General features: G+C 40.1%; 1 protein-coding gene across 3 annotated transcripts in view; it reads left to right on the top strand.

The window, feature by feature from the left end:
• Positions 1–25,142, top strand: part of ADCY2 (adenylate cyclase 2) — a 224,865-nt gene that overhangs the window by 1,430 nt on the left and 198,293 nt on the right. For all 3 annotated transcript variants that reach the window (XM_065628875.1, XM_065628874.1, XM_065628873.1), the window contains exon 2: positions 16,454–16,651. In XM_065628875.1, the coding sequence (XP_065484947.1) occupies positions 16,454–16,651 (198 nt within the window). The remainder of the gene's footprint in view (positions 1–16,453; positions 16,652–25,142) is intronic.

Below are 25,142 nucleotides of genomic sequence, written 5' to 3'. Positions count from 1 at the left end.
AACTTAGAGTTAATTTTCTTTCCTTTTGGTATTTGCTTTAATTATTTTTTGAGCTTTGTGTTTAAGTGCCATTCCTACTAAATACAAAGCAGTTGTAAAAGAGCTAATGTGACGCCAGTAATGCTGATGCCTCATAATTCAGTCGTTTACTGCCTAAATGTCTGAATTTTTGAGCTCTATGTACAAAATATGGGTTCAACATCTTATCTAACTCTGGTGTGTCAACTCGGATGCTTATCCATCAGGGATGAAGGGACTCATGATGGAAATCTGTGTCTGTCAGAGATTGAGGCTGAGGCGTAGTTAAATGTGGAGATGTACACAATCATCACCTACAGCCAAGGTGGCAGAACTTGGGCTGGACAGTGTTTAGCATTAAGTTTCATACCTTTCAGTCATGGTACGATCTAGAGCAATTTACGAGTTGCATGTGCTTATTTTTTTAAATTGTTCACAATAACAATGGTGGCATAACACTGGGCCTAGATCAAAGGACTACTGAAAGTATGGAAACAAAACTATGAGCTGGCTGAATCTTGCCAGACATTACTACTTCAGAAAGAGTGAATTTTATAGTTCAGTCTGCATTTGGAATTCCAGACATACCAGAAGAAGAAAAATGCTTTTAAAACCTTTTTCCTGAGCCTTTATCTTCCTGTGGCTAACAACTGGATGGGTGAGTGGAGAAAGAGGTGGGGTTCATCTTTAAAGTTTCCAGTCAATGGACGAAAGTAACTTCAGGCGGAGAAGAAAGCTTGCCTATACGGACTTCCAGCCACAGGATGTTGGGCAAAATCCTTTGGAGCCCTGCCCAGAGTTTCACCTAAAAGCATTTTATTATAGTCTAGCTCTGGTTGCATTTATGATTAAAATATTCCTGAAGGTTTGGATCTGTTTCTCCTGCACCTGAATAAAGAATACACTTTTTATATAGCTATGGAATCTTAGTAATTTTTTTTTTTTGTGGCTGAATATATAGAAGGGACAAGCAGTTATGAGTGTCTGAGCCACAAGAACCAATATTAATATCCTTGTCTTCATTTTGCACATCTAGTATATGTGCAATTGTTTTGACAGAAGATGTGATTTCGTAAAGGAGGTGAAAGGGAAGCGGGATAGTTCTGTGTAGGTCTGTGCTGTGCGTTTGAAGTTAAAGGAAATATTTTTTAACAGTTGTTTCCTTTACATTTTGTACAAAGCACTTAAGATTTTACTGAAAATTACTTAAGCCTGTTGTGGAAACAAAACTCCAGAGTGACTCACCATAACACTTGATTTGGATTTCTTGCTTGTACTTTGAAGAACAGCTTAGAACATGGAATGTGGGATCGGACATGGTTCAGAAAAAATGGATATTTTTGAAGCACGGACCATTTTTATGTTCTAGGATTTCTTAAAAAGAAACGAAACCAATGGAAGTGAGAGGCTTTCTTTCTATTTTAATTTTTTATTTCATTGTTAAAATATACCACTGTGATGCCTTTTTTTTTTTTTGGCAATGTATTCTTAAGCGTTCCCAAACACAGCCAACCACACAGGGATGTATTCCACTTACTCAGCTATTTCAACCTGTCAGAATATGGGCTGTAGCCTTCCTGAATTCAGATGAAAAATTTATAAAAGCTGTTGCAAAATTACAGTAAATAAGATTACTTACAAAGTGTGCCTGGAAATCTGATTACTTTTCTTTCAGACAATGTACTGCTGTTGTTATTGAGAGAGGTTTCTTGGGAGATTTTACTTTTGTTTGTTTCAGAAAAATAATGTGATTTTGACCTTTGGGATTAAGCACTCTATCTCCTCAAACACTAGATGGAAGACTCCCAGAGTCTACTTGAAAGATGACCATTCACAGCTTGAAGTTTTAAATAATGTAGTGATAGTATCAACCTTTGAATTTCCCATGTCAAATTATCATCTGTATTTCTCTGTACCTGGTATGAACTGAAAACTGTCAAAATGAGATCAGTCATCCATGTTTAGCTCCTGCCTTAATTGATAGAGAGTAAATTATTTTCCCAAGCCTGTGAAAGCCTTCCAATGCTTAGAAATGCCAGAGGTCAGGTTCATTTTCGGTCTGGTTATAGTCTTGCCAAGATCTTATTTCTGTCCCTTTTCCCAAAACTCGAGGTCCTCCAGTCTGCTGCCAGATGTGCTTGTTTTCCTTTAGGCTTGCCTGTGCCCCTTGCTCAAAGACTGCAAGCCTGCTATGAGGTGCTTGTGCTTTTAACACTAATCTGTCTCTAGAATCATTGCTGCTACATGTGACCTTGTAAAGCTTTTAAGATGTGTTTGTCTATGTGTTGACCTTTGTTGATGTGGAGCTGCATGCTTCTTGATGGTATCATTGGCCAAGTGGAGCATGTGTTGAGTGAAAAGTGCTTCTACAATGTGGCATTCTGAAGCCTTCTCCCTTCTAAAGTGCCATGAGATGATTTTGCTTTAGCTGCCTAATGACTGTGTGATGATCCCCCCAGCCACTTCTTTGAAGTTCCTGAAAAGTTCATGATCATGCTGGTAGGCCCAGTTATGATTCCTGAACCTCTCACTGATTTATAAATCCAAGAAATTGAAGTTTGGCTGTGTACCTACGTTACGTCACTGACCTGCCCAAATACCTTCTGTAGCAAGAGTGGGAATAGGCAATCTTCCTTAAAGGGGGAGTACAATTAACTAGGGAGGTGTACCTGCAGCATGGCAGATGTAGGAACTGCAGGAACATGCTCATGCAGCAACTGGTTTTCTGGCATCAAACCGAATTTACCTTCAGCTGATCCTGCAATGGAAGTCGAGGTAGCTGCCTTATTCTGAAGGAGCACATTATAACTTTTTCCCAGCAACGTGGCTGGCAGGGAACTGCCTCTGTGCAAAAAGAAAAGGATGAGAAGAGCCCTGTAAGCTTCCTGGGGCTTGAACTGGGGAGTGCCATGTTTGGGGCCCTTGGTCAGAATGACAGCAAATCCTCCCGTCCTCTAATTGATCTTACTCTGTCCAAAAGAAATATTTGCTGCTTCTGGTAAAAACTGGACATCAGCCAAACCCTTCAAGATTACCATGATCAGAATCTCATCCTGCAAATGGAGGGGAAAAGTCTTCAAATCCATGTAGAAAAAGTAGCTTTGGAAGACATGTTCCACCATTCTCATGGCAGTATCTCAAGTGACTAGGTGTCTGCAGAAGGGCATCTGCTGCATGCCTCTGGTAATGTTCTCATCAGTACTCTGGATCTGAAAAGTTCATCCGTCCATACCAAAGGGTCACCACACAGATGTTGTAGCAATGTTATATTCCTATTCCTGAGGTGCTCTGTTACGACCTAATTCCATAGAATAATACAGCTGTATTGTAAGTTCACTTGTACTCTCAATTTTAGGAAATGTTTTGAGATCAGCCCTGTGTAATTTAAAGCATTTTTTTGTTCAAGAGCACCAACTGCCTTTCCCAAAGTCCAAGAGTACCCAAGGTCTGAAAGCATTCCTTGGAATCCTTGCAGACTGAAAGTAAGCCAAAGCATCTGCTATACTGTTTTTAAACTCTGACATATCTATTCCTCAAAAAAAAACGAAGCTAAGTCACAGCAAAGGTAACGAACCAGGAAAATCCTCACTAATTGAAGGACAAGCAGTGACAGGGTTGTTTGCAAGCCTGATGCTGTGATTGTTGTGCCCAGGAGGTGTTCTACCTCTTCTTAAACTCATTCTGCCAGATTATTGCTACTACCAAGATGAGGAAGAAATAAAAACAAACATTAGAGTATTTTCTTTCTATAATTCCAGCTATAATTGAGCATGCAGTTCTACTTTCAAGGCCCCTATTAAAATGTTCCATGAGGAAATCCTGTGTTTCAATTTTTTTTCTGGTCTCTAGACACCATAATATTACAATATATTCTTCCAGATATAGTTGCTGGCTATTTGATACAGTCTTAGGATATTGCTGTCTGTGCCAAATGTTCCTTCCAATAGCATCTTTGGTTGTCTAACAATATCTTCTGTAGCCATTATTATCTCTTTAGTCGGGCCTGTAAAGATTACTGCATCTTCCTGCCTGAAACAGGAGTTGCCAAGCTTTGTGTCTGGTTTCATTCCTCCCTACTACATCAGCCTGAGCCTTTTCTTGTTTGATTTGCTAATGAAACTCCCAGTACATCTGTGGTTGCCTTTAATGCTGCTAAGAGCTGGTCTCATTTACCAGTCCCTAACAAGCCTGGAAACATAAAGCCATCAAGATAATGAGGTGCCAGTGGCAACTTCACTTTGCATACCTCTGTTTCGTCCTTCATGATGAATAAACTGAATGCTGAACAAGAACTGGATAAAACCATAGGTATGGCTATTTTGGAAAAATACTTAGCTTTGAACTGTAATCTTAATAAATTAAAGTTTTGTGGATGCCCTGGCAGTGGAAAGTTAATTTAATGTCACAAATTGTGACTCAAAGCAGTGGATCCACAACTCCTAATCATTACTGCAGCTGACAAAAATGACAAATAACATACTGACTAGAGCTGTTGTTTACTGAGGTGCAATGGGAATAAGACAGATGATGAACTGGGCTACAATTGTCTGCTGTCTTTATCAGCATCAAGCCGGGTACGTGGATTCACAAATCATCTATCAGCAACTTCATAGTGGATCTGCCATGAACCAGTGAATACCTGTCTGCTTATCTTGCTTAACAATTTTTAAATTGGTTTCAAGTTCCTTGCTGTGGACAAGGAAGTATGATGCATTTATGGACATCTTCAAGCTCTTATGAAAATGGTGAATAGGTTTCATTGGTTGGGCCTTCAAGAGGTCTCCTAGATTAAGGACAATCTCTAGGTTTTTGTTCTGAATAAGAAAACTCCTCCTTATCATAATGGTAGCAGTCACTGGAATCTTCCAGACTTCACTCTGCATCATTCTATGCCGATGCTGATATAGACATTTAACATAGGTAGAAGTGATCTGCAAATCTCTTGAGCGGCTGGGCATGCGAGCATCATGGGAGCAAAGTGCGGCTGAACACCCGTGGTGTTTCATCCTGTGCCTACATTCCCAGTCACAGCCAAGCTGTGATCCCACACAAGCTAAGTGCTGCCACAGTGGCTTCTGCATATTTCAGAAAGATCTGAGTCAGCTCAGTCCTTATTGATATGTGATGATGAGAAGCTGACAACAAATAAAATTTCTGGTTTGGGGATCTAGACCGCAAAATAAGTGAATTAGCACAGTTCTGCTCCTTTTCTTTGCCTTTTCTTTTTTCTTTCAGCATCACTCCTGATCCTGTTGAAAAAAACCCCACAAAACAAAACCCAACAGCTCTACACTTTTTTTTTTCCCCCCCCCAAGATCCTTTATTTCTGTATCTTAAATAAACAACTTCTGGACACTAAACTTTTTCAGATTATGCTGAAAATTCAAGAGACTACTGCACCATCTGTGCAGAGGAGTGTGAGGCCTTCTCTACACTTATCCTCCCAGTTGCCTGTTTCTCCAACCTGTATAGAGACTTTTAATCTCTTGTCTCTTAACAGAACTCTTGTTCTTAGTGGTGCCTACATGATACAAAAGTCCGTTACTGTTCCTGATGGGAACTTATTCCAGGCTTGTGTCTGGGAGACGCAAAGGAAGCAGGACCCATCACAACTGGTCTCTCAGCCTTGTCCTCATGTCTGTTGTCTGAGCATCCACTTCTTTCACCATCTGTGGTTCTAGTTTTGAAGTTTCTCTAACCTAGGAGATGTACTCCAGGAGCAATGGCTTCTGGTTGCATGCTCAGAGTGTGCTCTAGAGGGCAGCTGGGGTAAGATGTGCTCTGGTCTGGACGTGTTTCCCTCAGAGCTGCAGGTGCAACCAGTCTGGTGTTTGGTCATTGGATAGTCCCATGAGATCCAGTGTGGACTGTTGGCTTTTCAGAGCCACTCACTTGGGTTTGCAGAGGTAGTTAGAGGTTGCTTTTTCCACCTACCTCCTCAGGCAGCTGAACCGTGTGTTGTGGGATCTCAGATGCTATGGCGTGCACAGTGAACCTGCCCACTGACTGGATAAGCAGAATTGCATTCCATTCCAGGCAAAATTTCCCCATCTATGTCTCCAATTTGCCAGTACTTTGGTCAGCCTTGCAGAAAAATCATAGGAACACTAGATTCCCCCAGCTCCTTTTCCAGCAAGACTGAATTCAGGCTGAAGACTCAGACACCTTATTTCTCTTGAGAGGTGTGTTAGGAAAAGATGCTCTTTGAACTTGGCTCAGCACCTGCTTGCTAACACTCCCACTCTTATAGAATAACAGAATCATTTATGTTGGAAAAGACGCTTAAGATCATTGAATACAACCATGAACCTAACGCCGCCAAGTCCACCACTAAACCATATCCCTAAGTGCCATATCTACATGTCTTTTAAACACCTCCAGGGATGGTGGCTCAACCACTTCCCTGGGCAGCCTGTTCCAATGCCTGACAACCCTTTCTGCGAAGAATTTTTTCCTAATATTGAATCTGAACCTTCCCTGGCGCAACTTGAGGCCATTTCCTCTTGTCCTATCACTTGCTATTTGGGAGAAGAGACCAACACCCTCCATGCTACAACCTCCTTTCAGGTAGTTGTAGACAGCAATAAGGTCTCCCCTCAGTCTCCTTTTCTCCAGGCTCAACAGCGCCATTCAGCCACTCCTCATAAGTTGCTCCTCTTGCTTTATATGCCTTGGCAGGTGGATGAATTCCCTTTCTTTGATGCAGCCCACTGTTCTGGTCCTTCCTAGTGGTACAGTGGTCTGAGCACAGTCTACTCTGGTCAAGACCCAGGATGTGGTAGGTTGTCCAGACTGGTAGCTGGTCCTGTAATCCCTGCTGGCACTCTGCTAATTTGTGCCAGAAAGTGGCCATAGTCTCTCACTTGGGCTTGTTTTCTGCCCCAGTGACTCCAGGTGATTTCCAAACCTGACTGGGAGATGGCAGGATTTTAGACACTTCTTCTAGCGATGCAATATCTATTTAACACTAAAGCAATTTACCAGATTGTTTTTGGTTTCTTTGATTTTTAATATTTTCTTAACTGTGCCTTAATGAAATGAGGTAACAGTAAATAAGCCTGCAGCTAACACTAAACACAAATGCCTGGATTTGTAGGATCTCTTTTGCTTTATTTCCTATGAATGTGTCTGAAGTTTTGCTCCTTTACAGAGCTGTTATTTGGTACGGTTATATTTCAAATCTAAGTTAACAGGTTGGTTACCTTTACTTGAAATATTATTATCATAGAAGTAATACCCATTCCAGAATGTGGGCCTGATCCTGGAGTCAAAAATGAAATAAGAAATCTCTTTGGTTTGAAGTCAGTTGAACTGAGAGATGTATGAGAGTGTGGGAAGTGTCCTTGGGGAAGTAAACTTTAAGAACCTTTTCTGTGATAGATAATAACAACTGTGTTTAGTAAGTAATTGCAAAACCTTTGGAAAAATTTGAAAAGTAGTTACACAATGACAGTACTGACTTTTCAATATTAAAACTATTTTTCATGTTACCTTATCATGCTGATATGTTAAATCTGTGGAATACTCTTGCAAAGTGTATTTTTAAAAGATGCGGTAGAGAAAGAAGCCTAAGCTTACCTTTTTCTTCATTAAACAGACTTCTAAAACAAGCACTTTTTCCTCATTTGCTGAAACTCGTGCTCCCTGGTTCAAATGTTGTGATCCATACTTTTAAGCAAGTTCCGTCTTGACATTTTTTCTTGATTACAGCCACATTCTCAAGTTATGATGTCAGGAGTAAAGTGGTAAGGGAAAGCCACCTTTTAGCTTCTCTTTAAAAGTGTCAGCCAAAATATGTAACTGTCAGTATTAAATAGCTCAAAGAATCAAATGAGTACTTCAGTATTTCTGACTTCCATGGCCATATATGGGAAGGCCATAACTTCACTTTTAATATGGGTTAGAGTGCAGAAATGTCTTTGAATCCTGTGAAGTAATGTATTATCCATAATGTTTAACTGATGGAGCTCTTTTGAAAATGACATATTTTGAATATATTTAACTGCAAAGCATACATTTTCCAGAAATGTTTTACTCAATTCATCTTCATGTATCCACATTTTGGAATGTTGCATTTATTGGAGAGTTTCTTTAAGATTATTTTGATACTAAGAGGAGGAAGGATTTTGACAACACCTGAAAAACAAGCAAAACTAAGTCACTGGAGAGGAATTCAGGACTAATACCTGTAGAATAAAGCATGCAAGAAGGATATATTGATCACTACATTTACAATGATCTAAATGATATGAGTAGGTGCTAATTAGCTCTGGAACCTGAAATAATGAGTTTCATCAAAGTACAAACTTTTGCTCTCTTTGCTGCATATTATCTCAGCCCTCTTTGGAAGGGGACACTTCAGAGGGCAGAATGTAATTAACTGTCATTGCTCTCTGGGAAATGGTTTATGTTCTGTGGCTGCCAGCTAGTGTCATCGGGTAGGACAATTTTATAGGTGCACCAGCTGAGTGTTGTAGCCACTAGTTAACTGCGTTGGACCATCTTGTTCTTCCTAGGCCGTTAAATGTCTTAAAGTAAAGCTACTTTTGATAACTGTCAGCTTGATAGAAGATTGAGATGGTGCTGGATGACCGAAAGGCATGACAGTCCCGTTCATGTTCCCTGACCTCCTGTGGGTCCTCTGAACCCCAGCTTATTAAATAAATGGTTGTATGCACTGATAGATTTTATATGACATGTGGTTAACAAGATAAGAGGATACAAAACGATGGAGAATAAATCAAGAGAGAGAAAACTGCCAATGTGGCAAACGAGGATGTATAAATAGGAAAAGCTGCTCACCATTCAGATGGGGTGCATGGGGTTTGCACAGGGCAAATTTAGATATATACATATATAAAACACACCAACACACATACCCTGGTTTTGCTAATTATGTTTTTGGCAAGGATAAGTGTCTGTCCTCTGTCCCGTGGCATATGATACGGTATGAATGGTCACAGGCTTATGCAGTTCCCTGGACACAGGTTTGCATGTAGGCAGCTCAAGTGGTGGTTGCTCCCTGTTGATCTGAGATGGACACTACTTTCAAAAATCAAAAGAGCTGTATGGAAAAACAGTTATGCTCACTCCATGCAGAGAAGAAGAACCTTAAAACTAAATGTTACTCCATCAGTGTCTAGCCACTGTGTTGCAGATTTGATCATCCTTGGAAACCTATCTTTTCTAGTTCTTTTATATTAATTTGGAAGTGGTGGCGATGGTAAGACCATAATTGTTTACGGTGTTCATCATATATTGGAGTGGCATCGTGATGTTTTCTCTTGTTTATTCTTTTCGTATGTTCTTAATTTTTAATTGTTTTTGACTGCTAGTGAGTACCAAAGTGATGTTTTGATGGGTCTGCCTATGATAAACACCAAATATCTCCATTTCAAAGTATTAATAGTCAACCAAGAGCCTGTTGTCATGTGTATAGAATTAGGATCATTTTGTCTGAGCTGTGTCAGTTCACAGACTTCTCCACTGAAATTCATCTACCATTTTCTTGCTCAGTAGTAACTATTATGAGATCCTTTGCTCGCCTTTGTCAGATTGCTATTCACTCATTTTCCCAAATTGTTTATGGATATGCTGAACAACACATGCCCTATGATTTCTGAGGACTTCCGTGGGCACTTCGGGTCCTTTGGTCTTAAAAAATTTTCCCAGACCTACTGCTACTTCCCTTAGTCCTTGACAGGGATCCCAGGAGAGACTTGTGTCACATCACATTCCTGTCTTTGGATACTGGAGCACTTTTTGGTGGAGGTTACATGTTACTACAGTTTTAGCTCTTTCTCCTTTGAGTCCCATTGACCCTTTCTGGCAAACCCTATCCGCTTTTGGTGATTATTTTTACATCTCATGTTCCTGCTTTTGTCTTTAATGCCTTATACTGATACTTCAGTTTGAGACACATCTTCTGATGTGTTCCCCCTGTGTAGACTATTCTGGAATGATAACTACCCCACACTGAACACAGATTAAAAAAACCCCCACATTTTTGCTACAGTCTGCTCTTCTCTAACTGTTCTTTTTAATACTTGCATTATCTGTTTGCTTAGAAGTCCTTTTGCAGGCTGCTATCTCCTGATTAAGTTTCAAAAAAGAATTTACTAGTTACTTTTGTTCTCTTAAAAAAGATTTCTCAGGCTCTTTTCCTGGCCTGCATTAGCAAGTTTTTATATTAATCCTGATAAATTTTATGATCTTTTTTATTAACCCCTTTCAGTTTTGTTTGTTTGTTTGTTTTTTAAAAGATAGTTTTCAAAAGCTTCCCAGCTTGGCTGTTTCGGCATTCTGGTTGTGTTTTGGTCTTTCTTAAGTCGTTTTTGGGAACTGATTAGCATTTGGCCTGTGCCTTTGAGTTTTATAGTGTCTTCAGGCCACCTACAAAGATTTCAGTCTGTAAGCTTCTAGCTCCCCCTTTCAATTTTAGTGTTTGGGTTTTGTTTTTCATTTGTTTGCTTAGCAAGCTTTGTAATTGTTATAAAGCAGCTTGTTACCAGTAATATTTTATGAGACAGGTTCTTTCCACTTCTTGGGATCAGATTGAGTGTTTTCTCTGTATGAGAGCTTTTTGTTTTTCAGCTCTGCATGAGACATAGACAGTGGTCTCAGCTTCCATCTGCTGTTGCCAGGCTAGCTGGGAGTCACTGAAGTACCCCTTGACCTCTCGTGTTTTTTTCTTTCACAGCCTTTCTTATCTCTGCATTTCATAGAATCTCAAAGTGTTTCCATCCTGGTTGGATGACCAGTCCTCTGGCCATTTATTTTGTTAAGCTTTTGCTGTTCACTCTAGCTTTTTCGGTTCGCGGGGCCTTGGTGCTATTTGTTGATTCTCCTAGATTTTTAACACAAGCTTTTCTTGAGCCCTGATGAAGTGTATGACTTTAAGTCTTTTCTGCCTTTCCAGTATTCTGCTGATGGTCTTTTTTTTCCACCATGATTTCAATAAGACTATCGTGTAATTAATGTTGTTTTCCACCTAGCTTCTTAGGCTTTTAGTGTTCATATGGAAGAGTGTATACTTTCATGTGTGTGTTTTATTTCTCTGCAAATTTTTTAAAAAGTCTGTCCTGCCTTTTATTTGCCATTTTCTTCCTGCTTGAGTTTTATCAACATCTGTCCTTTCCTTTAGTTGAGAATTACAGGTCTCCATGACATTACTGCTTCTCTCAAACCTTATAGTATATTTCTATAACCTCTTCAGTTTGAGTGTTTTCCTGTGACCTTTGAAGTGCCAGCAGACTCATTATTCTGGTTTAGATTAAGCTCAACTACCTTCTAGAGGCTCCCTCCCTACTCCCAAAGATTGCCTGTTCTTTTGAATTCCCTTTTAAACACATTTTCTTGGCTGCCTATCGAACCTTTGCTTGTCAACCTGTCTTGTTTTGGAAGTATTTCTCAGAATGCTACCATACTTCTCTGCTTCTTCACTAGCAACAATATTTTGCCTCCGGAACTTTTCTCTTAACCTTTGCGATGTTACTGTTATTTGCAGAGCAGCCATGGCCTTTGACTCTTCCTCATTATCTCCAAGGAGCCTTTCCAAACGCTCTATGAGGTCTGATGCTTTTGCATTAAGCAGAGAAGTCTGTGATCTCTGGTATTTCAGGCTTTGCGTTCCTGATAATCATTGCTACAACACTGAGGCAGGCAAGGTTCACTCGCAGCTGTCAGGCAAACTTGGAAAAATTGCCATGAAAATTGTTTTCTACTCAGTGAGAAGACGAACAATGTCTGTATCTAGTTGGACTCACTAAAAAGAATCCTCTGGCAAAAAGTGCTTGGCTCTGTAGTCAAACACATGGGTGATCAGAAGGGTATTTACAACACCTGCGTGGCTGGTCACCATGTTATCACGGAATCATAGAGTCATAGAATGTCCTGAGTTGGAAGGGACCCACAAGGATCATCGAGTCCAACTCCTGTCCCTGCACAGGCCAACCCCACAGGTCACACCATGTGTCTGAGGGCCTTGTCCAGTCTCTTCTTGAACACTGTCAGGCTTGGGGCCGGGACACCTCCCTGGGGAGCCTGTTCCAGTGCTCCAGCACCCTCTGGGGGAAGAACCTTTTCCTCATGTCCAACCTAAACCTCCCCTGGCACATCTTCCTGCCATTCCCTTGGGTTCTGTCATTGGTCACCAGAGAGAAGAGATCAGCGCCTGCTTCTCCTCCTCCCCTTGTGAGGGAGCTGTAGTCGCCATGAGGTCTCCCCCCAGTCTCCTCCAGGCGCTATTAGTGCCTGTGTACTAACTCGGACAGACCTTGTCAAGTCAAAGAATAGTTCCTTTTGATTCCAGCAGCATTATTACACTGTTGCAAAATGCCGCACGTTTTACATGAGGGGATTTTACAGCGCACATTGTTCATGACTTTCAAGTTTGAGCAAAGGCTTCAGGTGACCAGGATGTTGTCTGAAGTATTTGAATGAAGTCTTGCTACTCTAATAATGTCCCCATGTGCTAACAAATACAAAATGGTCTAGAATATGGCCATGAATGCAGAACTGCTTCTTGCTCGTTATATATGGCATCACACAGCAGCTTGGCAGTTGTAATGCCAATCAGAATTATCCAATCCATGTGATGTTCAAATTGCTGGACTGCTTGTGGATTAATGAGGAGTCAAATATCAGTGTGTGCTAACAGCAACTGTAGACTGCACATCGGATTCATTAACAGAGACAACCGAATTTCTCAAGACAACGGACTTCGTGAAACAACTGGATTTGAGCCTGATGCTGTTATCATTGATCTGCTAAGCCAAACAGGGAATGCTGGATCAGAGGCAAAAAATCTCAGGCGTGCAACTACATAGGGCCGTAGTGAAAATCAAAAGCTTCATTGACACAGACTTCAGGACGGTTTGATTAAAAGGCACAGTTCAATTAATTTTCTGCTAGTGTCCTTGAATATGTTGCACAAAGCTCAATAAAAGAATAATAATAATTTAAAAAACACATGAGAAAGCTTCTAACAGGCAGCTACGCAACAAACACAACCAAAGCTCTGTATTCTTCCCCAGCACTGAACACTTTTAAGATTCAGCTGGACAGGGTGCTGGGCCATCTTGTCTAGACCATGCTGTTGCCAAGGCTGGACCAGAGGATCCTTGATGTCCCCTCTAAACTGGTATTCTATGATTCTGTGATGATTCTGTGATGTTACGAAAGATAAATGATGGGTATGAAAGGCAGAGGAGTTTTTCTAGGTTGTGGATTCAGAAAATACCATGTGGGCTTGGAAATAGCATCTGGCCTTAAAGACACTGCACCATTTCTGAACTGAAGATGGACTAACAGTGATGGAATTGATTGAAAAGAAATCTGAGAATGCTGGCCAAAACTTTTCAGTTGTTGTCCTAAATGATGAAGTACTAGATGAAGCTGTACAGCTACTTGGCCAAGAGCAGGGCATGGCAGCTCCTCATAAAATGGAATTTTTTCCAGCTGGCTAGCACATAGTGCAGTCAACCATAAGCAAATTCACTAAAATATAAAACCATGGGATAAGATTCACGAGTAGCCAGGAGACTTTTGCAGCTTTTTGGCTTTGTAGAGACCTATTTTTTGAGATGTTAGAGAATTGAAATGCTGTCCACTAACAAATGGAAGGGTGATGACATGTCTGCTGAAAATCACTGTAGTTCTAATTCTTTCGTGTCCTGGAAAAGGCTTTACAGGAAAAACTGGGCAATTTTTGCTATAGAGATGATTAAAGAGATTCTTTCAGTCAGTCTGGTTAATGGAAGATGTTGTCCTGTTTTGATTAATTGAGGTAGTAATCCGTTAACCTTTTTTTTTTTTTTTAACACTCAACGTTTTTGAAAATAGTTTTAATGTCTGAAGAACATTATTCACTTGTTTTCATATTTGCTTTTAGAGAGTGTTTCTCTGATCTCAGCAAAAACTGATTTTAGTAGGAGTTTCATATAGTAAATGGTTCGAGTTAATTCAAAGTGTGTGGTATTTCAGATCCCAGCAGGAGTCTTCTGTATATAGACTGCTGTCAAATTCCAGTAGGTGAAAAGAATAAAGGGAAAAGTACTAAAAGAATGAGAGACAATGGTAAAAGTTTTTATGCTAAAACTGGTATTTTAAATGCTTGTTTGTTCATTTTTATAGAGTACTTCATCAAGCTGTATGGTTTTACGTAAAACAGTGAAGTGCTCTACAGCAGCTTTGCTGTTTAAAATTAAACTGAGGGCATGGCATTATCTGGAAAAGGAAATAACAGGATGTAGAATGAGAGAAGGTTGTGGGTTTTGGAGAGATGAGTGAAAGTGATTCTTCAGTTTTGAGTAGTGATAACAAGATTATCACACACTTCTGAAGAATTTATAGGTGTTGGAAAAATTTCTAACGGTAGACTTCTTAATTTCTTCAGTAATTAAAAGACAGCAAGATAGAAAATACTCAGAAAGACAGAGCTGTCAGGCAAGATCCATGTATTGCAGGCTTAGCCATTATGTTCAAAAGTGTCACGCTGATATTTTAATTCCATTACCTCTGGTGTATTTTAATTTCTTTGACTAGCAATCAAATAAAAAGGATTTTTTTTTTCTGTTTTTCCCCATCTCCTTGGGAAATGGTTATGGAAACAGGTCAGTTAGCCTTCAGCATTTGTCTTTCCATCCGTCATCATCTTTTAACCGGCTGAACGCACTGATGTTTGCAAATATTGGTCAGGAAGTTACAAGTTTTAAACGTCCTGCTCTCCAAGTTACAATTTCATAAACATTTGGTTCCTCTGAAGTAATAGGAAAATATTTTTAAAAGTGATTTCCAAAATAAACCCTTACCTCTCATGGACTGCTTTTTTTGACTTGACATGTATTTTACAGGGAGGATTGTGAAAAATCCCCCTGTACACACTAAGGCTTTCTGGAAAGGACAGAAGTTGTAATAATTATTTTCTCATATACTTTTTAATTGTCAGGCAGGGTAGGGTACGGGAAAGCTAATCTGCAGCCTGCCGGATCAGATGTGGACTTTCATCATGGTGTTTCCCCTTGGTTTGAACCTGCCAGTGTCTGCATGGAGTGGAGCTTTGGCTGACGCGCTCTGCAGAGGGGTGATCTGCTCCTCTCTCCTTCTGCTGAAATGCGGAGGTTTTTGGTTGAGGTTGGGCTGTGGGTTTGTGTGCGCGAGTGGCTCCCAGCGTGGGGCTGCCCGGTGCTGGGGTGCTGCTCGCTGCAGGCAAGGTGGTGCTGGGGTCGCAACAGTTTTGCTCCAACTATAGCAATTCTTACATGCATAAGAATGGAAAAAAAAAAAAAAAAAGGACATCAAAAGGCTTTTAAGTAAAATGTTAAGTACTTAAGTTGAAAACCACCAGTAAGCAGGATTTATCAGGACGAAGCAACTACTAAAGAAGGGAAAAATAATTTCTTTCTGCTTAGATATCTTACAGATCATCAAATACATATTTTCAGATTGTCCCAAGATTTCACCAGCGTGAAAAAATGGATACGAGGCTTTTCTGCATGAGGTGTGCCATTAGTGGAGGATTTTATACTGTGGCAACAGTAACCTTTGGGGCCTGCTTTTGCAATCCTTGCTGCTACAAATGAGGCTGTTGGAATTCATAACAGCTGAAGGAATGAGCAGAGATCCTATGACCAGACTTTGATGCGACACTGTTATATTTCAACCAGAGATACTTTTGAACACATACAGGATATAAAATCAAATATTTATTATTTTTATTAGTGCATCTATTTCTAGGTGATTTAAATATATTAGTATAGTGACTTCTATGTAAGTTCTGTAAATAAATTTAAATACTCTCTATTCTGAATCTCACTTCAGGTTAGATTCCGGTCCTTGCTCTGGGTGTTTTTTGCACATTTTGAAGGAAGCAGTTGCTAAGAGAAAATGTATATGTGTAATCTAGAGCCCATCCTTCCAGATAAATATTTTTAATAGGAGCAAAATGTATAGTACACAGCAAATGTCACTGTCAAAAAGGCTTTTATAGAGTTATGAACACACAGTTGATTTGGGAGGCATTCTGACAGCTGCAGTCCTCAATGAGGATGCTTGAATTTCTCCTGCAAATGATACCAATCAGAGAAATCTTTTAGATTCTGGAGCAGAAAGGCTATGCCGCTTCCGCAGGTTGGGTTTGCCTTTTATTTGCTCAGTACTACAGGCCTGGTGCATTACTGTACTGTAATTTACAGTTTTCTCAATCTGCTTCAGTTCCTCAATTTAGTAAAAGAAGTACTGTACAGTAGTGTGGTTCACAGTTGTTTATGAAGTTAAAACTCCAAATGACAGCTTCTTACTGTGAAAGAAATCCTATTTTGATTCATCTCACTTTTAATATTCAGCCATGTCTTTCTGAGATCTCTGTGTGCAATCAGTGGTCTGACCTTTAAGTACATTAGTTTTTAACTTCCTTTTCATTTTCCTCTGTTTCCAGGAAATTGAAGACCATGTGGCATTTTTAATTACTGTTCCAACGGCCCTAGCAATCTTTTTGGCCATATTTATTCTTGTCTGCATAGAACCTGTGTTTAAGAAGCTGCTTCGTATATTTTCTCTGGTGGTCTGGGTATGTCTTGTTGCCATGGGATATCTCTTTATGTGTTTTGGAGGAATCATCTGCCCCTGGGACCAGGTAAGAGTGTCATTATTAGTAATTTTACTTCATTGGGTACATTTTCAAGAACCGTTCCATGCAAAAATATTCGTATTCATTTTTGTGGGACATGTCATAAAATGTTTTTGTGACTAAGTGTTTGCATGCTGAAACTCCCTGCCTCTATTATATAAATAGCAAAGAGATGTGCATGCTGAGGATATGGAAATATTTGAAGGAATTTGAAGGATTTTGCTTTTATATTTTAAGCTCCTTTGCATAAAGAACATTTGATTCCAGTCACCAACTTCTTTGTATAGTGAGTGTTTGATTATAGTGACCAATTAACATGGCATAAATGCTAGTTTTGTTTGAGCCTGCTGTTTCTATCTTCTTCAACTTCAAACGTTCAAGCTCTCAGTGTAGGCTTTCTGTGTTCAAGATGTTCTCTAGCATTGAGGCGCGGAAAATGACCTTACAACCTGTGAGCTTGTAAAGAAGGTATGTTTATTTCAGCACTGGACGCACAGGGGAATAATTTCCACCTAAGACGTGTGAAAATTTCCAGTAGCTGTGAGCTTAGTTAAATACTGTAAAGTGTTACATATTCATGAAAGTTCTAGGAACGCCTATACATATTCATAACCTGTCCCGAGAAGGCGGTTCTTATTATAATGAGTCCTAGGAAATCATTTCCACAGTCTCCACCTTTGGCCCCTCCTGGTTGTGCCTGCGCAGTGGTCGTGAACTGGGGTCATCTTCTCTGTACACGTTCACCTCTGGCCTGGTGTGATGAGTTGGCTGGGACTCAGACTGCTGGGTTGGTTAGAACTGGTGTATCTCCTGTCCTGTGCCCAAGTTTCGGTTATCTAATCCACCCAAGGATGCACCAAAGATGCATCCAGGATTTTGTCTCCCTGCAAGGCCTGTAAAGTCGTCAATAAACTTTTGTTTCTCTTACACAAGGCTAAGCAAAGCTAGGCAATTGTAATGTGGGTTAAGGGTTCTAAGTGTTGTGGGTTAAGGGTTTGCTCTCTAAGCATTAGCTCCTTAAGTGTTAGTTCTCTAAGTATTAATTAGTTAAGTGTTAATTAGTTAATTCCCTGTATCAGCATTGTGTGAGAAAAAAGTATTGGGAGTTTCCTTAAATTTATAGGGAAATAAATAAGCATACAAACGTTTTTAAAATTTTGTCATGAAGACAAAGGAAAAATATAATTGCATTTTAATGCAGCACTTTGAAATATCAATAAATGATGTGCAATATCGAGCGCTGTGCCTGATCAACTCTTCTGTGTTCTGCCATAAACTTTTCCTTTTCCCAAGCCTCCCTACGTGGAAATACTCCTGATATAATAATTGTAAAACCCTTCAAAGGATAGAAAAAGGCTTTAAAATATGTAAATATGTCTTCTGAAAATTTCATGCTGATTCCATGAGTTTGTTACAACCTTTAAATGGTAGTGCTGTACCTGAGGTGCCTTCTAGGTCTTTAAGATAAACTTGAAACAAATTCTCTGACTTGTTATTCAGATCCTGCAAAGACTTATGCAAATACTGAACTTTAAGTATGCAAGTAGTTCCTTTGAAATCTTTAATTCAAATGATTTAAATTACTGGTGTCTGTTGGTAATATTAGTTTTCGAGCCCTTACTTTTGTGGGTGACTTTTATATTCTCATTTTCTTGGAAGGTTCAGAGATTAATTAGCTATGAAACCGCCTTCTTGCCTTTTTTTTTCTAAAGTATTTGAAACTACTGAACCAGGCCACACTTGTATGTAATAAAATGCAAATCAGAACATTTTTCTTCACATACAGATTTCACCATAGGAGTCCCTGTATCTTTGTGATGTCAAGTCTAGATAATTCACATGGTTTTACTATTTCGATGTATTCCTTTTCATTGCCAGTTGTGGGATGTCATGCTAGAATACTTCAGGCTTTCAAGCTTAGATGCAAATATTCAGTTAGAAATATTATTTGTTCATTGCCAATTCTATTGAGTTTAATTTTGATATTTGAAAGATCCGACAATGATTTTCAAAAGCATGAAAGAGATCTAAGAGGGTTCTGATGTCTCCATCCCAGGGTTGCATTTAGCCTGTGAAGTCAGTTTGCTTCCCTCTTAGGAAAGATGCAGGCATTCCCTGGCATCTGAGGGATGTGGCTGGCGGTGTGCGGCAGGGAGGGCTGCAGAGCTCCAGGGAAAAGGCATCGTCTTCCCGCAGGTTGCCAGGACACAATTCCTCTGCTGTTTCAGTCTGCTCCTCGCTTTGTGTGTGGGTGTCGCTTGGAGAAGTGGATATTTGGGAGGGAGCTGCAGGACCGCTCTGCCAGCAGCAGCCGGCTCCGGGCAGCTGCTGCCTTGCCCAGCGCTGCAGAGGCTCCAGCCCAGAGCGGGCAGGGCTTTTCCAAAAAGCCTGCACCCAGCTGCAGATGTGGGGCTTAACTCCGGCGTGCAGGTGCCTTAAGCATCTGGCAGGAGAGGGGCGATGCCAGGGTGGCCCTTGGCCGCTGCCGGGAGTTGGACATCGTGTTGCTCCCCACAGTGGGAACCTTTGCTTCCACAAACCCATTTTTTCCTTCCCACTTTGAATAGCAGCGCTGTTTTGGTGATCACTTTTGTAGGTGTACTTCTGCCTAGTGTCAGTTAAGAGTAAACTATGGGAATATGGGAAACTTTCAGGGAATTTGACACCTTACACAACAGACTAATCGCAGGTTTGAATGTGTTTGAACGTTTGTAGAAAAGCAGTGAGCAGTAAAATACTGCCGTGTATTCCTGTGATGCTGGTGTTTTGATTGCTCTGCATCAAGAATACGTAGGTCAATACTCAGTGTTCTTTCCTATAATTATACATGAAAGCGAATCTGAAAAATCCTTCCTCAGTGATCACTGACAGTTTCTTTGTTGAAGTGTTACATTTTGTGAATTTTAGAAACATTTTGCTTGGCTTATTAGGGTGTTTTTGTTGCTCCTTTATCCTTTTTATGAAAGAAAAGAAATATGAAATAAAATTTAAATTAGTTCTGTTTCAAATGTGTCTTTGTCAACATAGCTAATTAATTTTTTTTTTTAATGATAAGAGCCAGTTCATGCACTCTTATTTACTAACCACGTGCTTTATTTTAATTTTGTTCAAATTACAGCCTAATTTTTGTTCTGGTCCAGCATAGTTTACAAATACTCTTTTCATCCTACCTTTCATGTCTCTGAATCCTAAGCTTGTTAAAAATACGGCATTTCTTAATTTTAACAGTAACTACTGAAAGTAAATTTTCTGCATACCATACTTTATAGAAAGAACATGTTATTCTCTCATTTGTGCACAAGTCTTCTCCCTTTAAAGGGCAACCTCTCATTCTTTAAAGTTTGGCTTAGTGATTTTAATGTTCCTTTTGGCTGCTTACAACTGCTAAATGCAGTTTTTCTCTTGTCTGAAGGAACCTTAGGTGTGAACTTTTGCAGCTTTTGTTTACAATAAAAATACCATGTCGGAGAGACTATTTTGGTTATGAACTCAATATATATTTAATGCAGAGCAGTTCCTCCTGAGCCTGCAGGCACATAGCTCAAATAACTTTCACAAACAGTGGAGGGCTGGAAATGAAGTGGCTGGTCAGGGCCGTTTTTTGGTTTTTTGTTAGAAACCTGTGGGCTGATGTGAAGTAAGTGCAAACCATAATTGGTTTCAGCTACCTTTTTGCTGTCCCTGCAGACTGCTTTTATCTGTCCGCGTTTCCTTGTCTCTTGTTGGGCTGCAGCTACAGCTTTGGATAGAACACTGTTACCAGGTGGATGTCTGGCTGCAGTTTGAAGGGAAAGGCAGCACAGCTGTAGATGGTTACTCCATCCCTTGAGCTTTTCTGTAAGCCCTGTGCTGGCTCCGTAGTCACTTGCTAAGCCTGATCCAAAGGTTGTGATTGTCACTACGCTGTGTGGAGACAGTCATGAACCCACCAATGAGAGGAGCCAGGGTATTAGCATTAGACTCTTTTCAGTGGTGCCCAAAGACAGGAAGAGGGACGACGGGCACAGACTGAAGCACAGGAGGTTCCATCTGAACACGAGGAGAAACTTCTTTGCTTTGAGGGTGCCAGAGCACTGGAACAGGCTGCCCACAGAGGCTGTGGAGTCTCCTTCTCTGGAGACATTCAAAACCCACCTGGACACATTCCTGTGCCATCTGCTCTGGGTGAACCTGCTTTAGCAGGTGGGTTGGACTAGATGATCTTTTGAGGTCACTTCCAACCCCAACCATTCTGTGATTCTGTCAGAGAGAGATGGAGGGTGCCTTAGTGAGACAGTGGGTGGCTTTACATGAAAAAAATTGGGACAGTGATGGCAAATGTCTTTGGTACCTGACAAACTTCTTAAAAGAAGTGTGGCAACCCTTTCTCCTTGGCGTCAGCCCATGTTTCTGTCAGTGTCGAACTTGGCAGTGGAGCACCTGGTTTTCCCTGGTGGCCCAGGGAACTTGGATGCTTTGATAGGACCTACATGCACTACACTGTGTGGCAGCCCTCCTGGGCTGCCTGGTAGGAGTTGCAGGACACCTGGCCAGATTTGGTAGGAAAGCAGTATAGAGCAAAGGAAGTCATGCAGAGGCTCAGAGAGAGCAATTACCTGCTGGCAGTTGTTTCCAAATCTAAGGTGTGAGCAATAATGTGTGGAGATGGTTTCGGTGAGAAAAGGCCCAAGGGCGATGCTCAGAAAGGTCTGTGCGGAAATCAGTGGGTGGTGTGTTTGGTGGAGGGCCAGCAACCCAAGGCAGGCAAGCTGGGGAAGTAGTGCTGCTGGAAAAAGGTGACATTGATTTTGTCATGTTAGGACTTTTCTGTACTATAGAAAGGAGCGCCTTTCCTTACAAAATGTAAATCTAGTACCTATCTGTAGAGTTACATGTCAGAGAATGAATTTAAATTAACTTCCTCTTGTTTCGCTGACAGTGTAGTTTTGTACAACAGTCGCCTTTCCATGTCATCCTCTGACATGTCTAATACTTCCTCAGCCTTTTATACGGGGTGTATGTAAATATGTCACAGCACATTGATATCAATGGGTAAAAAGAGCTCTTAAAGCATACAGTGGATGATAAAAAAAGGAGAGTAATTATACAGCATTATACTAGTCTAATGAATTCTATCATTGCTGGATTTTGGTATTCAATTGTACTTAATTATAAATACGTTTGCACAGCCCAGGCACCAGATGTGTTCCTCCTTGTCTATATTCAGTTACAGCACAAAAATTACTTCAAGCAGGATTTGACACTTCTGGTTTCCAAAAAACATTAACCACAGAGTGATGTGTTTAGAGTATACGTTTAGCTATTTTAGCCTAAATGCTACATTTTGAGCTGAATCTAAAAGACTTTTTTTGTTTTAATGTGTTGGTTTGGAGTGGTTCAATTTGGGGGCCTTAGAGCAGCCCTGGTTTACAAAGTGTGGGCAAAATTTTCTGTGTTGGTATTTATCATTCTCATTTTTTTGCTACCTGAGGATATCTGTCTATCATGTGCTGAGGAGTGAGGGCTTGCACAGAGTTTCTGTGGTTGTGATAATTAGCTCCTGTACTAAGCAGTGGGGTGAGCTGATGGGTCTGCAGAAAGGGAAGAATTTTCTTTGTAAAGAATTAAATTGGGTCCCATTTCTGCACCTTGCTTGGGGCTTGCCTTATCTGAAGTCAGCCCTGCCATAAATTATGTTGTATTGGTCAAGCAGTGCAAAAAAAAGGAATTAGACCTTTGAAAGGAGAGCAGGGCAGGTGTTGGTGAACTCCCTGAAACGCAGGAAAGCAAGGATGAGTTGCTGTCAGCTGTACCACTGGCTCAGCATCTGGAGTGTGGGGGAGACTTGACATTTTTTTTCAAGTTCAAGATGAATCAGACTATCAGGAATGAGCATCCCAAGCAAGGAACTAAATCTTGTAGGAGCATGGTTCAGTACCTTGTAGGTAAATAGTCATCTGAAAAAGAACATAAGGAAAACCAGGAGAACTGGACGAAAGGGGAAGATACTGCTCAGCAGATGATACTGTACTTTAGGAGTAAATGTGATACAAAAGGAAGAAACCCATATCCAGAAGTATAAGCCATACTTGCATTTATATTCGAGAAAGGAGAAGAACGGATGATTTTTATCTTAATATTCAGTTTTTTATAGACATACGAAGTCACAGGCTTAATAGCAAGACATTTAAATGTGTTTATCAAGTTGGTATGGCTATATCTGTATAGAAGACAGGAAAAAGCTGAGCTATTAGAGACCTGCCAGTTAGTCATTAAAATCAGTAATATGGTAGATTAATATAGTAAAATAGTGTGTGGAGCCTTGGAACACCCTGTTAGCGCTAATGTGCCGTTGTTAACCTTTGGTACGTCATGGCAATGCATTGTGATATCTGTTCGTGGAAAGAGAACCAATTTCTTTTTTTAAATAGGGAGAACAGGTTTGTAAAAAAAAAAAAAAAAAAAAAAAAAAATTAGTGCCAAATGGAGTACTGGAAGCACTGCTAGAGGAGATGAGTATTAAAGTAACTGTACAAATAGGCGAGGGTTGATGGCAGCTGGTGTGGCTTCAGAGAGCATCAAGCAAGAGGAAAGTCGCTGGCTGAATTTCTCAGAGAGCTCTCTGGGGACTGTTTGCCTTTATTAGTGCTTTTTACTAGGGTGGGGTGACAGAATGTCACTGCTATAATGAAATTTGTTGATGACCCAGTTAAAAGATTCCTAATACAGCAAAAGATCAGAATATTATGGGGAAGAAAAGCGTGACCTTGAGGACTGCAGTAATGGCAACTAGATGAAATTTAATAATAGGAAATGTGAGGTAGCCGCATTTGAGAACTAACAGCAGAAATTTCAGCTATAGGCTGGGAGTTCATCAGTAGAAAATGAGCAGGGACAAGCAGAATGAAGAGGACAAGCATTAGTTGGTCACTGGCTTATTAGTATACGTGTCCAGAAAAGACTCAGTTATAATGGCAAAGCATCAAGCTAAGGATGAAACCTCACCTGGATCACTTCTAGTCACCTGCATTTCAAAAGATAAACTGATACTGGAATAAATGCAGAAAGCACCAAGTGGGATCACCAGGAGGAAGGAGAGTTTCGTGAAAGGAGATGGGAAGAGCTTGACTTGGGTATAGATCAACAGAAGGGAAGAACACTGAGAGTGTTATGACTGCCATCTACAGATAATTTGTGGTTGCAAACATCAGATTTGAGGAGAAGCTACAGAAGATAATGGATTATTGAAACATATACACACACACACACACAAATCAGACAGCCATTAATGAAATTTACACTAGAAATTAGAATAAATCCCTTAGCCATTAGGGCACTGGGTTTGTGGAGTAGCTAACATTCTCAGGATGATGAGGATTAAAATAATGGATTAGTTTTACCTTGGAATGCTGACCTTAACTGAGAGTGATTCAGTGTCTTCCATAGCAGGGACATGGACATCAGTGATCCAGGAGCATCCTTTTAGTTCCTTATTCCAATGCACTACTTACATTTGGGGACTACTGAACAAGTTCAAATGACAATTTACTTTGACCTGTGCCTGAAGTTCATCTAAAAAATGAAGAGATGGATTTTCTGAATCATAAAAGTTCACAGCTTTTTGCTATTTAAGTGTCTCTTATCCTTCCAGTGTTCTTCTGGAGCAGTAGTCTCAAAAATTATGACATTGGGGGATAATAATCTTGCTATATTTCTGATCTCTTCAGGCATTCATTATAAGGTGTATGAGAGAGGTTTAATGTAATATAAAGTAGAAGAGACTGAATGTATCCTGTACCTTTATCAGAAGAACCTGATGAAACCCTTGTTTCCCTTGTAGTTTATTTTTCTTTACTCCATTTCCTGTAGTGATTTTTCCATCTCAGAGTGTACAATTAAGTACAAAAGCTGAGCTGATTGTAGATTTCATCAAGATTACTGCATGGTTTGTGTGCAGTGTGATATTTGCTGTGCAAGTCATGTGAATGAATTCTGCTAAGGAAAGCATTAACATAATGCCATTGAAGTACAATAGAAATGTCTCAGGTAAATAAGCAAAACCAAATGTGGCAAGATTTTTCTCTCCGATGGGAAATAACACTTATCAATATTAATGTTTCTGAGAGTACTGAAACTAAGCCATACTAATTTCAAATATCACCATACTGTTCAGATATCACTGAAGTCAAGAGACGAGATGACAAATGGAAATTAATAATTTAAGCAATTCATAAGTCTTCTTCTGTTCTTAATAATTGATTTGACATTAGGAAATAAACATTTTAACAATTTCATAGTACATATTGGTTAACGATTACTTGTATGATGGAGCCACCAGAGAACCATTAAAAAAGCTATCCAGAATTTCTTGTTAGCAGCTATAATTTAGGGCAGCCATTCAAGTCTTTACCTTTCATTGGAATTGTTTTCCACTCAGAATGTGACAATTTACCCAGCTTCCAGGAGGAAAGGTTTTTGCCATGACGCTGCATGAGTCCCTTGATTTAAGCTCTTTGAC

The sequence above is a fragment of the Caloenas nicobarica genome, chromosome 2 (assembly GCF_036013445.1).
Source record: "Caloenas nicobarica isolate bCalNic1 chromosome 2, bCalNic1.hap1, whole genome shotgun sequence".
Lineage (NCBI taxonomy): Eukaryota > Metazoa > Chordata > Aves > Columbiformes > Columbidae > Caloenas > Caloenas nicobarica.
Note: the sequence above shows the minus strand (reverse complement) of the source record. Positions and strands in the feature narration are given on the sequence as shown.